Raw genomic sequence first — 17,220 nt, forward strand, 5'->3', positions numbered from 1 at the left:
GTTGGCAGCACTGTCGCTTAATGTCAGGTAAGTAAATTAACGAATCTAATTGGCCAGCGCATCTATTCAGATTTCCTTTCAGTTGAACAGTGTATATATACCTTTGTAATTATTAGGTTGTCAGCTACTATAGATAATTGAGAGAGACAGCGTGTCAATCTAAGGCGTTAAGGAGTTCCGCGCAGTACAGATAGTGGTATACGGGACTAACATCGAAATAATGGTTAGCTAGCTATCCTTGGGCTTTCCAAAAGTCTTCCTCGAAACCATAGCCCTTAAGAGGAAGCTTTAGCTCGGGCCCAACTCCGACGCGGCCTATTCAAATACATGTAAAACGCAAAAACGTTTTTATGAGATAACTCCAGGACGGATTTTGATGAAATTTGTTGCATTTGAAAGAGAAAGGTAAATTCTAGTGACTGTTGGAAGTGGAATTTCGATTTAGGGCTTGAATTCTTATAAAACGATTTTCAAATATTTGACCGCTTGAAAAAAATAGAAGCACGAAGTTTACAAATTCATAGCTCTGCATCAAGAACTGATATCGCGGTTCTGTAAACGGCATCCATTAGATCATTCAAAGCGGACAAATTCAATATGTCATTTTACATCTTACGTGAATTTGTTACGTTGGTTACAACGGTTTTGCAAAAGTTGTATTTCCCTATGATTAAATTTTTTTATATTCATGTGTCACATATCAATTTTGTCCGCTTTAGATGTACTATTAGATGCAATTCACAGAATTGTATTATCATTTTTAATGGTTGAGTTACAGAGTTGTAAACTTGATAGTTTCGTTTTGTGAAAATTTTCGATTTTTGCCAATTTTTTATAAAAAATTGACAATCTAACTCGAAAATTCGAAACCAACAGTCACTAGATTTTAAGTTTGTCTTTTAAATGCAACAAACCTCATCAAATTTGGTGCAGTGGTTGCCGAGAAAAACGAATTCTCCTTTTACATGTATTTAGATAGGAGTACTCGAGCTAAAGCTTCCTCTTAAACTAAATCTACTGAGTGCAATTTGATGCTAAGTTAGAAGTAGAGAGAAAATAAGTACGCTATTTCGTGCTCCAGAATGTTTGGTGAAGCTCAAGGTCATATGTATACAGAGCTCTGCTGTTATCTCTAGTTGGAGAGCTAGAATCCGACAAGGGGGCGCTACGTTCACTCCTTGGCTCTATGACCTGTGGCTCGTCGATGAAATTAGCCCGGCACTGCTGATCCTGAAGCTGTGAAGCCGCGGTCGGCCACCCGCGATGGGGAAGTGGTGGCGGGGAGTGGGGCGGGTGGATGTGAAAAGTCGAGGACAAGTGATGGGCACATACAGAAGATGGCGGTTTGCGCGGGGTCGCCCACCACGGTAGGGCCGTCTTATTGGGCAATCACTATAGGACATTTCACGAGACCAACGCCGGATGCGTTGGGCGTGTTTGGGCCACAGCGTTCTGATACTGTGTCAACTGTGCCAAGACAGCGCGCCGGGAACGCTGTCGCTCATGGACGCGGAAGCGCCCGGTGATAGTCTCGGGAAATCTCGCGGAAGTGAAAGGTCTCCGACAGCGATCGCCCGAGCGGACCTTTTGTGACCAAATCAACGGACCTTTTGTGATGATGTTTCTAAGCTAGGTTTAAGGAGTGAATGTTTTACCACTTTGCGATGCAGCCGACCTTGCCTTGCTCTGTACGCAAGGGACTCTTAGCGATGAATCGTTTCGAATCGCAGTCAGCCAGACGTGCACGCCGGACGGGATGGAGTTTTCCCTGAGAACCGTGGACGGCTTCTACGGTCGGATATACACGTACGGTTTCTACGACTCGTGCTTCTACGACGGGAACGGAGGAAGCGTCAACGTGCTGAGGATAAGCCGGGCCAATGGTTTTCCCCGTTGCGGCACCCAGCAGGTGAGATGCAGACGGGATTACTGTGGATAAACTTGGTGTGTCTGTGCGCGCGTCATGTGGGGACATATGCGGAGTCAGATTTTCAAATGTGTCGTGGGATGAATGTGCCTGTGTGCGTACAGCGCATTTGCTCGCACTGAGCGGCGAGATTTTACGCCTTGTGTGTGGAACAATTCGGCCTCATGTGGGATGCTGGCTACTCATTTTCGCTTTGTCAGACTTAAACGGGCTGAAACAAACAACCAGAGGGTGCTAAATATTCTGGCGAGTACTGGCGGGCGTCAGATGCTTCATATTTCATCACTGTAGGAGTGAACATTATAACATTGCCAATAAGAACACGCCTCATTTCAAGCAAGTCTGTCAAGACCCAACACCTCCATACTAATTACAAATACCGAAAGTAGAGCGGCGTATTTCTTTGTGTTTATCATGTTCCCGTTCGGTCAACTAAGCCAAATATTCATCACATTTTGCAGTATGGCGACGTGATGACTAACATAGTCGTGGTCCAGTTTAACGACTACGTGCAGACAAGCAGGGACAAGAAATACAATCTCACGTGCTACTTTTCGGGGCCTGGTGAAGCCGTTGTGACTTCTAACTACCTGGACACAAGGACGGACGGGTAAGTGCCGTGTTCTTCTCCTTCGGCCCAAATTTCAGACTGCATGATCTTCGGCATCGGCCCACAAAAGTGGCTAGAAAGAGGTACTTTATTTGAAAGAAGGCAGAGAGGTCGGCCTGAGCTAACGCGCTCTAGCCTTCTACTCTGCACAGGAGGAGGGGGAACGGGGAGACATAAAGGTGTGACGAGGGAAGATGATGATGACGTAGAAAGAGGGATGCACAGCGGTGAAAGCAAGCTCAACATTCTGATGATAAACATTCAGAAATCTCTTGAACGAAGCCACTACCGGGCACCTTATCTTGTCTGTAGTCGCTAGTTCAAACGACACATGTACCCGATAGGGAAATTGGGGTTAACTCGCTAAGTAATAATACTACATTGTCTCAAAGACTTGCGTGGCCGCCTTCACGGCTAATATCCCAAAAGGAAACTTAGCGACATATATATATATATATATATATATATATATCACAGCAACAGTTGTTTTTGCCCTGATGAAGATTGAGCGGTCCTCTTGTATAGCGTCTTGCGCTTACGTCACGCTACTGTAAGGGCTAATGCATTTATAGCTTAGCATCACTAGCAAGAACACAATTTTTGCAGTTATAATTTCGTAGAAAAAAAAAACGAAACGTTAACGCCACCACCATGGCGAAATTTTCAAAACATCGCCTTAGGCTCGCGTATGTGCTAACGGCGTGATATTTCGGAATTTTCGCGACGTATGAAACTGCCTGAGCGCGTGCGTTCATGACATTTAAAGTATGACATTTTGTCGCTTACACAACTTGAAATGAACTTTCGGCAAGAAGGCACTACTAGCTGCACACGACACGTTCTTTGTCAGAACAGTACACGTGCGAAAAGGGATTGATAGCGGAATTTCCAAGGCGCACACGAAAATGCTAGCGCGGTCAGGAGATTAACGCGGCATCTGGTAATGTTATTAAGTCCAAATACTGTACCTAGCATTAACAAGAAAGTACGATGTCTCTGAACGAAGTTTAATACGAACTTGCGGCGAGAAAGCACCGTTGCCAGAGCGCGTTCTCTCCCTTCCCTACTCCTCTTTTTTCCCCTCTCCTCGTTTTATCACTCATTATCTTCACTCTCCCTCCTATCGGTCACTCGCTATCCGTTTTATATGGACCTTGTTTACGCCACAGAAGTCCGGCGTTGTAGCCCTTCTGGTGGCAGTTGCCAGGCAGCTCTTTCTCCGCTCTTTGATCGCTTTATGCTTGAAAACCCGTAATGACCGTAATAACTCGTACTCTCTATATCGGTCGCAGCCGGTACCCGACGCAGATAGAGCATCTACCGGCCCAGAACATCCTGACCTCGAACGTCCAGCTGCGCATCCTGTACCGGGGCACTCCAACCACCACCATCGCCGTAGGGGACTTGCTGACATTCAGGCTAGAGGCAAGGGGAAAGTGTAAGTGCAGCTCAAAATGCATGCGACCTACGTGCTGTGAGTTTAACGCGCGGAGTTTTTGCATGCTATCTTCGCAGACCAATTCGATTTCTACAGCGACATCTTTGCCACTAACGTGATTGCCAAGGACCCCTACTCCGGAAGACAGGTGCACCTCATCGATTCCAGAGGGTACGTATATGGGTGGCATGGTAGTAGTCTCAACTGCACATTGCTTTGCTCTTAATGGAGGCTCTAATGTATGATAGCAATGATTTACATGCTTGGCTCACAGTCATTCACTATGCTCCCTAAACTCGCAGGACCGAACTGGACTCGTCCTAAAACATTGCACGGATATTGTCAAAGTACCAGTGCGTCTTGTTCAAAGCGCATTTTGCTGTGCAAAACGAGTCATGTCGGCTCGACCCATCGATAACGGTGGCCGGGATCCGGCATTGGTCAGGGAATATTCCATGACGAAGGCTGGACCCCGGCTGAAACATAGAAAATAAAGCATCGTTCTTTTATTTACAGCGAAGCTGTACATGGTTAGGGTTCCGCGTATTTTTCGTGTGCGTAAACAAAATTATCATCATCAGCAGCAGCAATGGCTCATACCTCTCTAAGCAAGCGAAAATGCAATGCTTCATCCCCCTCGTAATGCACGCGGTACAAGCACTCAGCAAAGTGACGCGAACAGTGCGTACATCCATTGGAGTCACGCATACAACGAACAGAACAGCCTAAGTTTCAAAGAAGAACAAGCTCAAAACAGACATATATCATCATCAGCAGCAATGGCTCATACCCCTCCCTGTAAGCAATGGCTCACGCCCTCGTAAGCAAGCAAAAAAATGTAATCGCTCATACCCCCGTAAGGCAGAAGCTACAAGCGCTCAGCAAGCAAGGCTACAGGCACTCCACAAACTTACAAAAGTAAGTTTAATATCTTGGGTCAAAACAGAACGCGTATCACATATTACGCTGGTAAGAACACTTTGACCCGCGTCGGCCAAAGTTCGCAGTGCCCTCCCTTTGTCGGCGTTCCGAGCGCTTGCCTATCTACTTCCGCTCTCTCGTCGTGGCCGTTCCGTCGACACGTCACGCGTTTCTAGTTTTCTCCGGTCCCAAGCGAATGTATACAAAAATCACGGTAAATGAGTTCGTAGCTTTGTTCAAAACTCTGTGCCACCGCTGTGCCGCGTGAACAGCTTTGCTGGTCATCCACTTTCAAAGAGTGGAATGGCTGATGATGTTGCTTACGTTTGTGCTCAACCTACTAGTGCTTCTTCAACTACCGGATCCCTGCAGCCTCATATATATATATATATATATATATATATATATATATATATATATATATATATATATATCTTTGTGTGTGTGTGTGTCTATGTGTGTGTGTGCGCGCGCGTTAAAAGTCGCTCATGTTTTTCTTACTCAATGTTCCGATTATATGCAAGGTGTTTTAATGAGAACATGACATAGAATAGGCAAAGTAAGAAAAAAAAAGGGGGAAATTTTAGACACTTTTCTACGAAGGGAAATTGGGGGGGGGGGGGGTTAAATCATTAAGCCGCTGAATTCGACGTCTTATGCCATTTAACTAGCAATAGAGAAATTATAGCGCGATTGGCTTATTCTTTTTGTTGATTTATCTGTTTCATTTCGCAGTGACATCCAACCGAGCTTCAAAAAAAATTGAAAGGAAATTCGGCAAAACGAGAGTGGGAAATGCTTTTGTGGCTATGACCATTTAAGGAGGACAAAGTCGGAAACGCTGTGTGTGTAACGCTTCGTAACGCATAGAGAAGTATTGCGCCAGAAACTCAATGAACAAACACATTGCCGAGGAACATGTCGGAGCGTTTCGTGTAGAGTGTTCTTCATGTACGGAGTGCGACCGATGTAGTAAAGAGAAAGAAAGAAATAGAGAAGCGAAAGAAAGAAAGAAACAAAGAAGGAATTGTTGCACTAACGATACCGGTGATGATCGTCAAACTAAGCGAACAGCTTATGCGGACCGCAGAAATGAAACGGACAAACTGGCATCACTGCAGAAGCGTGTAGCTGACGCACATAACTGTGTTTGGTGTTGCTGCACACTAAACATTTTAACACCCTTAAGGGTGTAAATCAGTTTGTCGCCAGACGAACACCCTAAGGGTGCTGTTGTCTACACCCTACAGTTGGGGTGCCACTATAGCACCCTAAAGGAAGGGTGTCCAGCAAAATAAATTTAGGGTGTAAGGGTGCTCGTCCAAATTAACACCCATCTGTGTGGGTGTTGGAAGGGTGTACACCCTTTTATTTCTAGCGTGTATGGAAGGCAGATTCGGCAGTACACGCCTTCAATTACTACTATGTACAGCGATCCACGTGCAACTATTGCGTGTGCCAGAAGGTTCAAGTTCGGCTACCAAACGCACTGTCGAACAGCCGGCCTTGAAGCTTCGATAGGCATACACAACACCTATACGTGTGGATCACATTACATATTAGTAATTCATGGTGTATATTGGAAAACCTGTCTTCACTGCACAAATACAACCTAGCAAACTTGACACTTTTGAGCATGTATATCAACACCAAGGTTATCACGATTTCCATATCCAAATAACATGCAACACAGACTGGTAAGATATATGCTGCATTTTCAAGAAAACGCAAATATATTTATTGCATGCTGCAATACAGAGTACAACACATACATAAATCACATGAAATATAAACATGCACAATCACCAAACACATCGGTAAGTACAAGAACATGTACATTCCCCACAAAGGTACCTAAAATATATGTATTGATCAAATCTGTTATTAGAGAAGAAACTATGTATAGCGGCACTGAAAGAGCCTGGGTTGATTCGCAGTGTTCTGGGCCACATAAAGGAATAAATTTTTAGTATTAGGCTCCAGTGAACGAAAATTCAAGTTTTGATGCCTTAAAAACAGGCATATTGCAAAGGTGAATTAGGGAAGCAACTGAAATGCAGAGCAAACGCACAAGAAAGACACCTGTTATTTTGTACACTAATGTAATCGCAAAGCATTATGAAAAGTTTGGAAAGTCGATGTAAAGCATAACTGGCCAACATTTTTTAGACTGAAACAATACTTTCCAAGCACAGACATGCTTTAAGTGAGGTTTATGCCAGGAGCCTTATTGCTAATTTTCTATTTCCAACAAGATCACTTGAGCACAAAAAATACGTAAATTTTTTAGTGCCTACATTGTTTGTCCTCTTTTGTGAAACGAGAGTTCTCTGGGCTGAAGGTGCTGTGTAGCGGTTTTTCTAACTACAATACCAGTTTCTATAAATTTTTGTTTTGTAACTCTAAGGCACTGGTACATATACAATATGGTTTGAAAATAGGTTCTTTTCTTACTATAAATCAAAAGAGTGCATATTCCACATCTACTAGTGCCTGGGTGCAAAGTGCAGTAGGAGGCCTGATAAAAACAAACCACTGTTGATTAAACGATTTTGCTGAGCACAAAATGTGGACAGTGTTTTAAAATACATAGTAAATTTCTAAATTATTTGCACTTAGATGCAGTAATTCAAGATTAAGGTATAGCATCTGAGCATGCAAATTAGCAAATATGGTTTAATAAATTAGCCATACTCTGGTTACTAAAAGAACACAGGCATAGGCAGTCATGCAAAAGTTCAAGTTAAATATCACACTGTTAACATTTGCCAGCAAATGGTCGTATCAAACATTATAATTATACTGAACAAGGGTAGTTTCTTGGGATAGTTTCAATTAATGAGATAAAATTACGTACAGCTTGAATGACAAGAACTGCGAGAGATGACAGACTGCGCTGACTTCCAACAATATTTAATTATGTTGCCACATCATGTGTATTTGTACAAAAGCGGGCATGCGCAGAATATGAGTCACAAGGGGTGTCTAACAGCAAGTGACTGTACTAAGAACATCGTCCTTTGAAAAAAATAAACATTAGAATTTCTGTCTGTTGAGATACAAGACTTCACTAGGGGTCAGCACGATAGAGGGGTCACTAACGCACACACTAACCAGTTTTCTAGTGAAATCTGCTTCTATAGTTTCCCGGATGACCTGTGTCTCGCTAAAGCTTCCGTACCTTCAAAGAGGGGCACGCAGCCGCAGTCCCAGCAATGGATGCCGAAGTGGCCTTGAACAGTGTTATGGACGTTGTTATTGTGCTCTCCTAAATGATTGTTTAGGCGCCTGCCTGTCTGTCCAACAAAGTCAAATGAGATATTGTAAAGCTTTGCCTCCTTAAAGCCTCAATAAATCTTGCTCCCACGAGATGCAACATAGCGTTGCTGCACAGGCTGATTGCCTTTCTTGGGTTGGCTACCCTTTGGCCTTAATTTCAGCCATAGCGGAACAGCTTCTGAAGTGCACAAAAGATGATCAGCGCACTCGGTCAAGGAACCAGCCGGTTGAAAGACACAGGTTTGCAGTGCTACCGTATGTTCATGATGTCTCCCATAGGCTAAAAAAGATTAGGGAACCTGCAGAAATCACAGTCCTTTTCTCTGCCCCAGAAAAGCTGGCAAGGCTCTGTAAGTGTGTAAACGCGCCTAAATCACGTCAGAGTTGTTGCTCTGCCGGGCACAGAAAACGTTTTGCGATGTGTGCAACGAATGTGGTTTCCCAAATTCCCATTTTGAGGCAGTAAATATATTGGACAGATAGGCAGGCGCCTAAATGATCGTTTAAGAGAGCACTATAACAACATCAATAACACTGTTCAAGGCCACTTGGGCATTCATTGCCGGGACAGCGGCTGCATGCCCCTCTTTAAGATACGGAAGTTTTAGCGACAGACAGCTCACCCGGTAAATTATTGAAGCTGATTTCACCAGAAAACTGGGTAGTGTGTGCGTTAGTGCCCCCTCTATCACGCTGACCCCTAGTGAAATTTTGTATCTAAACAGATAGAAATTGTGATGTTTTTTTTTTTCAAGTGACCATGTTCTTTTTACAATGACTTGCTGTTAGAACACCCCTTGTGACTGGCTTTCATTTTCTGCGCATGACCCCTCTGTGTATACACACACGATGTGGCAACGCAATAAAATATTGTTGAAAGTCAGTGGAGTGTGTCTCTCACAGTCCTTGTCCTTCACGCTGTACGGCATTTTTTATACTGAACAGCCAATATTGATTCAAAATTAGAAAAATATAGTACACATCTGAGCTGCAAAAATGCAAGTGATGCAGCAAATGGCTTTTAGCTTTCCAAAAGAAAAAGAAATGTTCACGGTTAACCACGAGGTGCAGGGACTTCATTCTCTGAGCATCTTGACCAATAAATGCAGCGCATGGCATTGCTGGAATCTTGCATCCTGCATTAGCAAAATAAGAAGAGAATGATGAGAATTCAGTCCGTGCAATTACACATGTACTTTGCGGAAAATTTGATAATGCAACAAGCTCCTCAAAGTAACAAACTTAATTAATGTGACTGGGCAGAATGCACCGCTCAGGCAACTGGGCAAGACAAGTGAAAGATAGAAGTTTCTATTTTGCAAATTAAGGAATTGCATGTTACTATGAATGCTAAACCACTATGTCATTGTGAACACAAGGCACATACAGCAGCAAAAACATAAATTTACAGTAGCCTTTTCACCATAGAAAATAAGAGTGAATAAAGTTTAAAGACTACCAATGACATCTCTCAACAACAGACATTTGTCCAAGAGTGTGTATGTGACCTTAATACAAAATTGACATTATGAAATCTGCAATATATCTATCTGCATTACACTTTATATATAAGTACTGCAGGTGAGAAACTTACGGGATATGGCACATTAAGAGTGAAATGCACAAGGCATTAAAAATGACTGTTTTTACACAACATTATCACACTAGGAGACAAAGAGAACTGTTTTACAGAGAGTGCACACAAAATGAAAATGAGGGAATCCCCACTGGCATTCTCATTTGCCCTGCAATACATGCATCCAGCCCAACAATATCCAACTCTCCAATGCAGTTTATTACACTTTCTGCATCCTAAAATTTATCGTGTATTTCTTATTTACTAATTTAGTAAGAATGGGCATTTTGGCATACTTTCCTCGAAAATTTAGCATGTGTTGTCAACTATTTTTCTTAGAGCACGCCCCCTTCTTTCAATGGGTTAGCTTGGCAATGCACTGACAAGTAGTATTCCCTTATTTAAACTTATGATCCTTCCTCATGCTCTAAACTGTGATGCTACTCCGATGCAGTTTATGTTAATCTGTGACTATTTACATGGTCCTTCTTTCTGTAGCCTCTCAACTAGAGCCTGAAATTTCTTGTCTCCTAGAACAATCGTGTTTCTTGCCCAAAACATATTGCACGGTTACCCCTCATAGGGGGGGGTACTGCATATGAGTTTTCACATAATCGATGAACCTCAGAGACACAACCATTTCTCATCCTGTGTTGCTACTACGCGCATGAGTCACAATGGTTGTAAATTGGCTACCTGCCCTCTCTCGCTTAAAAGTACATTTTGCATGTGTAAAATAACCACAAGCATCACATTTCATTGAATGAGTGCTCCTGTGCATGTTTTTTTTCGTCCTGTAATGGCTAAGTTCAACATGGTCAAGTTGTTTGAAAACTGTCCAGCCTCAACCAATACTTTGTGTAGTTTCAAAATTATGATACATTCATTTTTCAAAACTTGTCCCAAATTAAGCATGAGACATTTTCATGATGCAAATGAGGTAAGGTTGTGCTCAGAGACTATGATAGGCCTGCTATATCCTGCAAAACTATGTGAAATGAAATATGCTTGCAATTTTCGTGAGAAGCTAGCTCAGTACAATTAAACACATTACCTGCGGAAACGTTTTTTTAACGCTCCCGAGAGGTCCTGGTTTCTTGTAATTTCTTTAAATCCCTTGCAGTCTAGATTGCAATCCGGTGCATTTTGATTTTGATATTACATTCAAAATAAAACCAGCTGAAATTTTAAGGTTTCGATAATTATATGGGAACAAATTAAAGGTAGAAGAGTGTAATGCAATGAGCAAATAACAAGATCATTGCAGAGAGTAAACAAATATTCCTTTCCTGCAAATAAATTGGTAGCAGGAAGGTCATACGAAATTAGCAGTGAATGCACAAGAATATGATGCTACAATGCCCCGGCATTCTGTGAATATTCTTGCACAAAGAAAATCCTCATTATGAAAGACCATCAAGAAAATGCCAATCTATACTTCAGCATACCTGCAGTCATACCTGCAGTATGCACTGTACCATCGGCAATATTTACAACCACAGACAACTGCACATCATATCAAGCTTAGGCGGCCAAGGAGCCTGAGTTTTAAATTATAACTTGACTTATTATATTACACTACACAACTATATCTACTTACAATGTTGTCTTCTCAACCGCTTTCAAGAAGACATTAACCATCTGTCTGAAGGCGAACGCAAGTGGCTTGCTCTTGATGGGGGGCGCCAAGGCTGGGCATTGTGAAATTGCTGCTACTATCTGCATGACCTGCGAGAAAGGACGCTCTAAGTACAAGATAAACAAATGCTATTAGAACAAAAGACAAGATCATTGGCAATGAGCCTCGTTTTGGTTTGCACGAGAAAAGCCAAGAATATGGACTTTGTGCTGCTTACTGAAGAAGAAGCAAGCCTCCTTCCAGATGTTGCAGTCATGCATTAAGATTGTCACACAGCTGCATGCTTGTATGCTGCTGTCGCCAGTACGCCAGTATGCTTTGAAGTTTATTATTTCAAGTTAAATTGATTATTGTGTTTTCTTGCCAATTCTTGGCAAACAGACCAGCAATGAAATAGAAATAGCTCTCTTACACACATACTCCCTTTTGAGGAGAGAATTCACACACACGCACGCATGCATGGGCGCACACACACACACGCACACACATGCTTCTACCACATGAGCAGCTTCCTGTGCTTGACACACATACATTTTTTTTATCCTGTGTCCCTCCTACTGCTAAGGCATAAAAAATGCTTTGTGTTACCAACCCCAAACTCCTCAACCTACACCTCCAGCTTAAACACTTTCTCGAGAGCCAGGACAAGCCTTCTAGCTTCCCCAGTGCTCCAAACTGTAGTTACGAATTTCAATAGGGCTATAGGCGACAGCTCTCGAAGGGCATGCAAATTACCCGGAGACCTAAAGCTTGTATATGATACCTCTAAAGCACAACACTTCAAATTTTCAAAATTCATTAAAGCTCCTGAAGACAATTGCTATATACGTAGAACGTCTCGAATAACCTGCCGCTAACAATTTCAGCGGTTGTCTGCATCAAAAGAAATGTGGGCTAATGGGAAATCCACGTCTTTAAGATCGGAATTATTGTAATGGCGGAACACACTACCAGATTTCTTAATCATTTATTTATGCTCTGGATGTAACGTTCCTTTCACAATAAAAAACAAGGATATCGATTCATCAGGGCATGGGAGGAATTGGACGAAGCGTATACTTGGCGCCTTCCCACTGGTCCTCCCGAGAAACGACGCCTCATACAGCAGTTGTCCAGGGTGGCTTGAAACCAAACTCGGCTTTCAGGCGGGAACACTCGCTGCACCAAATCGGAAGAGTTTTATTGCGAGTAAAACTCTACCGGCCTCATGCAATACATACGCACGCACACAAAACGCACCCACACGCACACACAAGTATACGCACTCTCAAAGCGCAGACACACAAGCGCGCACGCGCACATTGATGAACACAAACAAGCACACATACATGCATGCAGGCAGACACGCTAACACGTGCACGCACACACAGCGACCCACAGACAACACACTCACAAAACACGTACGCACTAGACACGCGCAAACACGCCGGCCCATACAAACCGGCATGTACTGAACGCAAGCGCGCGCGCACGCACGCACGCACGCACGCGCGCGCGCGCGCACGCACGCACACACACACACACACACACACTCACACACACACACTCACACAGCGAGCCGAGCGCACGCACGCACACACACAAAGCGAGCTGAGCTGAGCGCACACACGCACGCACACACAAATCAAGCCGAGCGCGAGCACGCGCACACGCACAGACAAAGCGAGCCGAAAAAATGCTGAAGGCGTCCGGCAAGCAGCAAGAGCAGCACGCGACCGCATCAGGGCGAACCAATACCGCGCCGGTTCCTTCGAAAGGTGGCTAAGCCAGTCCTTTTTCTACGCGACGCAAAAGTGGTCGACCACATTTAACTGAAGTGCGAACGACCGTATTACAAGCAGCCGCGCTGAACGCACAAGAGAATCACATCAATGAACGTTCAAGCGCTGAGAAACAAAGCGTAACTATGCAGGCGCACCACGCCCGATGTAGATTTGACAAACATTAGTCACACGGGACGCGATCGAGGTAGTTAACTTGCCCTAGTAGGAGTGCAGCTGCTCTTGCTCTTACATTAGCGAATTATGAATTATGCTACGAAATCACAGTGAGATATTTCTAAAGCGAACAAAACAAATACCAAATAAACGGGCACTTGCCTGAAAGTTTCGATCATGCCAGTACTACCGACCGGGCACGTTGCAACTTCTCGTTTCAGCCTTCGTGGATCCGTCTTCCAGTGCGTACGAACGCTTTGCTTTGAAGTGGGGCACGAGTAATACACAAAGCATGGGCCACATCTTTTTCTACCCCGCGCGCAAAACTAATCACACGTTTAAAATTACTTCGCATAGCGCGCGACGCGAACGCACGCGAAAACGAGCATGATGGCGCAGCTTCCGCCTTCCCGTCCTGCCGCGCGCCGAAGTGATGGTACAGCGTTGGCCGTCACTTCCGGTCGCTTTTCATTGGGCATGGAGCGGCCGCGCAAATTGAACGTTTATGCTGACAGGTTTGCATGCTCGCATGGCCGCCTGTTTGCTGCTGCTTCGTTGTGGTCTCTAACTAGAGCGGTGAGGCGGGTAGTTGCTACTACGTTTCGTGCCGGGCATTTTATTTTGGGGTGGGGGGCGCAGTCTGTGCTGCATCACTGAGGGTACAGTACACAAATCGGGACCGTGAGCGAGACGATCGGCGCCCTTCTGCTGGTGCGATTAGATTATTCGCTGCGTCCGAACGAAGCAACTTTGCGAGGTCACAGCGTAGTTTCAGCGATATCATGGCTCGATAAAGACGCTCACATCTTGGTCGTGTGACAGCGACGCGTAAACATTCATGAGGAGACTGAAGACTGCGTTTGCAAGTGCGTATGCTCTGGATAAGAAATTACAGCTTTGACGACACCAGCCCTTAACATATAGGCTCAGCCTTACAAGCTGTATTTGAGGATGCACTTAGAAAGGAGATCAGTAGCTTAGTAAACCTCTGAATGAATTAGGCAAGGTACGTGGAAATTCGGGTTTGAGAACTTCCAACGTGATCTCGCCTCTATAAGTCTTCTTTATGGATTCACCATGCAAATTGTACGTTGATGCCACTGTACAGCAGAGGCTCGTCCAACAGCACGTCCCTGTTTGTTCAGCAATGTATCCAAACAGCTTATTCCATTTCACCACTTTTTGTTGGGCTATTAAGGGCACCGAAATATTAGTGCAGAATTGCGCAAGTTGCTTTCGTGTTTTCGCTCTGCTACTGCAGTTTTTCTAGAAGTGTTTAATTGCATGTTAATATTCCTGAGAGCACGAAAAATAATGATAATGGAATTGTAAGCGAAAGGGCGTTATTTTTCTGGATGATACATTTTTGGAGTGGCCGTCATGCCAGTAACATCAGAATCCTTGAAGAAATATCGACAGTCACTTAGGAATGGGAAAACTTAATCGCTTCACGCATCTACACTTGGAATTGTCACGTGACCATGATACGTTAGTTCATACATTGTCGCGTGTTCTTGACAATTCTACCATAATCTCCCGTAATGCACCGTGCTATAGTTTGTACGAACCTTAATGCAATTTATTCCACCCTTATTCACATTATTTCACATTATTTACCCATAATTGCTCATACTTAACGTTGTTGTATTTACTACCTTCTGTATCACTACTGACGTCATCCAAGACGGTGATGACTTCACATTTTATTTATTTATTATATACATTCGAGGCCTAGTAGGCACAACAGAAAGAAGTGGTGAAAATATGCAATAATTGCAATGCAGCGCAAAAATAGAAAATCAAACCATAAGATAATTTGAACGGCGACCTTGAATTAGTGGTGTCACAAATTGAGACTGTGGAGGCGGGAAGGCGGTTGCATTCAGTGGCTGTTCTTGGCAAAAAGGAAGAATGGCACATCAATTTTGTGTTGATGGTCGATGCGAGACGAGAACTTGGTGTGGTGAAAAGATTTTCTTTACGAGAAGGGTTAAATTAGCATATTCTATGAAAAAGACAGAGACGAAAGTATTTGCGACGTAACCAAAGGTCAGGTTCACCTAGTGTTTTTTTCATGGACGTGACGCTAGAATGAAGTGAATAATTTGAGAGAATAAAACGGGCGGCGCGGTTCTAAATGCTTTCTGAATGCTTTCAAGGGAAATGACAAGATTGGCATGAGCAGGGTCCCGTATGGATTGTTGTTGCGGAGAACGCCACCTTTCCTACCTGAAAGGCCATGAAACGCTTTCGCATTAAAAATGCAATACATACACACATTGCTGAATGCGTGGACGTGTACACGTTACTCAGATTTATGCATCAATACGTTCAACACCCTTCAGGCTTCGATTTAACACCCTTCTTTGAGCAAAGTCACAGCTTATGTGTGGTATCCACCCTTGTGATAGGGTGCTTTGGCCGAAAAGGGTGCTAGAAGGGTGTGAGCATGGGTGTAAATGCCGAAAGCACCCCTCCTAACACCCATAAGGGTGTAAAAATGTTTAGTGTGTGCCGCAATTCGCCGTGGCGACAGCGACACAGCATGACACCGACGGCACGACAGCGAGCCGACGACAACAGCAGCTGCGTCAACGCGACGATATTGGTGCGATGACGAGAGATGGTGACAGCACGACGACGGCAGCACAACGACAATGAAATGACGACAGCGTGACCACGATGACACAACAACCGCTGCACACCTACGCTTTGTTCTCCTCTCGTTCACTCAACACGGAGATCAGACACTCCCCTGACCATTCGCTTTATTAACAGGCAAACCCTAGGCACTGTGGAAGTCGGTCTATATATAGGAAGCTGCAGTGGGCCGGCAAAACAAAACAGCGCATCTCGGGAAGTGTGCAGCAGACTTTGGCGACGAACGCTCCCCGCAGTCGCTGGCCCAGGCGGCGGAGAAACGCGACACAGCGCCAGCAACAACCATGGCGTCTTCAGATGCCTGAAAAATCTCGCGCGACAGCGCGAGATTTTTCAGAGAATACGCGTCATGCAATTCGGTTGCTCGAGAACTATCGCCCCGTTGCATCGACTGAGAAATTGCGGCCGCCCGCCAAGAAAACGGACGCAAGAGCCAGACGAAAGCTGATCGCTTTAAAGGCTTTCCACTGCCTCCGAGTTTCACCACTTTGTAAAGTAAAGCAAGTTCGCGTGAAAGGCAGCATCGCCTTCGTTGCGTACTTTGTTCAATGGCGCGTATTATACTACACACTTGTATTCTGCGACGATCCTGTCTTCGAAGTTGTCCCTTCGCTCCACCGGGTTGGGCACAGCGCCGCCCCTCGGCTGAAAAACACACTACCTTTCTTAAGAATTGCAATGCGGCGCAAATGAAGCGCAGCGACCACTTCTGTCGACGGGTGGCGCTGCCGTCTGCTTCCTTCAGTCGCGGTGGGGTTTCGAGTGCAGGGACGTCCTAGCACACGGGGTGCTATGTCTTCATTGGTGGTAACGGCTGCCTCTACTCGCAGGTGCCCCGTCGACCTGTACGTGTTTCCCGAGCTTCACAAAGCTCCAGACGGCGCTTTGGAAGCCGAGTTCTACGCCTTCAAGATACCGGACTCAAACCTGCTCGTCTTCCAGGCGACAGTGCGAACATGTCGCGGTCCTTGCGAGCCGGTAAGATTTCCCGATGCCCTTATTTACTACGCGTAGCCGCGGGTGTGGCCGAAATACATAAGTAAGAAATCCAGTTATTGCGTAAGTGAGAAATTGCGGACACTGCCAAATTCCGCCATGTCGTCGAATTCCACTGTGCGTTGACGTTTCCGCCAATCAGAGACGGCATAGCGACCTTGTGAGCCAATCAGAGCAGACAAGATGGCGAAATTGACGGCGTTTGATGTCCGCCGGAGAGGTTGATTTATATTCTT

The 17,220-nt window shown here is 44.6% G+C and overlaps 1 protein-coding gene across 2 annotated transcripts in view; it reads left to right on the forward strand.

The window, feature by feature from the left end:
* Positions 1 to 17,220, forward strand: part of nompA (no mechanoreceptor potential A) — a 120,937-nt gene that overhangs the window by 98,053 nt on the left and 5,664 nt on the right. For both annotated transcript variants that reach the window (XM_075672200.1, XM_075672201.1), the window contains exons 10-14: positions 1,735 to 1,909; positions 2,389 to 2,537; positions 3,830 to 3,975; positions 4,053 to 4,146; positions 16,819 to 16,966. In XM_075672200.1, the coding sequence (XP_075528315.1) occupies positions 1,735 to 1,909; positions 2,389 to 2,537; positions 3,830 to 3,975; positions 4,053 to 4,146; positions 16,819 to 16,966 (712 nt within the window). The remainder of the gene's footprint in view (positions 1 to 1,734; positions 1,910 to 2,388; positions 2,538 to 3,829; positions 3,976 to 4,052; positions 4,147 to 16,818; positions 16,967 to 17,220) is intronic.

This window comes from Dermacentor variabilis, chromosome 10, assembly GCF_050947875.1.
Source record: "Dermacentor variabilis isolate Ectoservices chromosome 10, ASM5094787v1, whole genome shotgun sequence".
Taxonomy (NCBI): Eukaryota; Metazoa; Arthropoda; class Arachnida; order Ixodida; family Ixodidae; genus Dermacentor; species Dermacentor variabilis.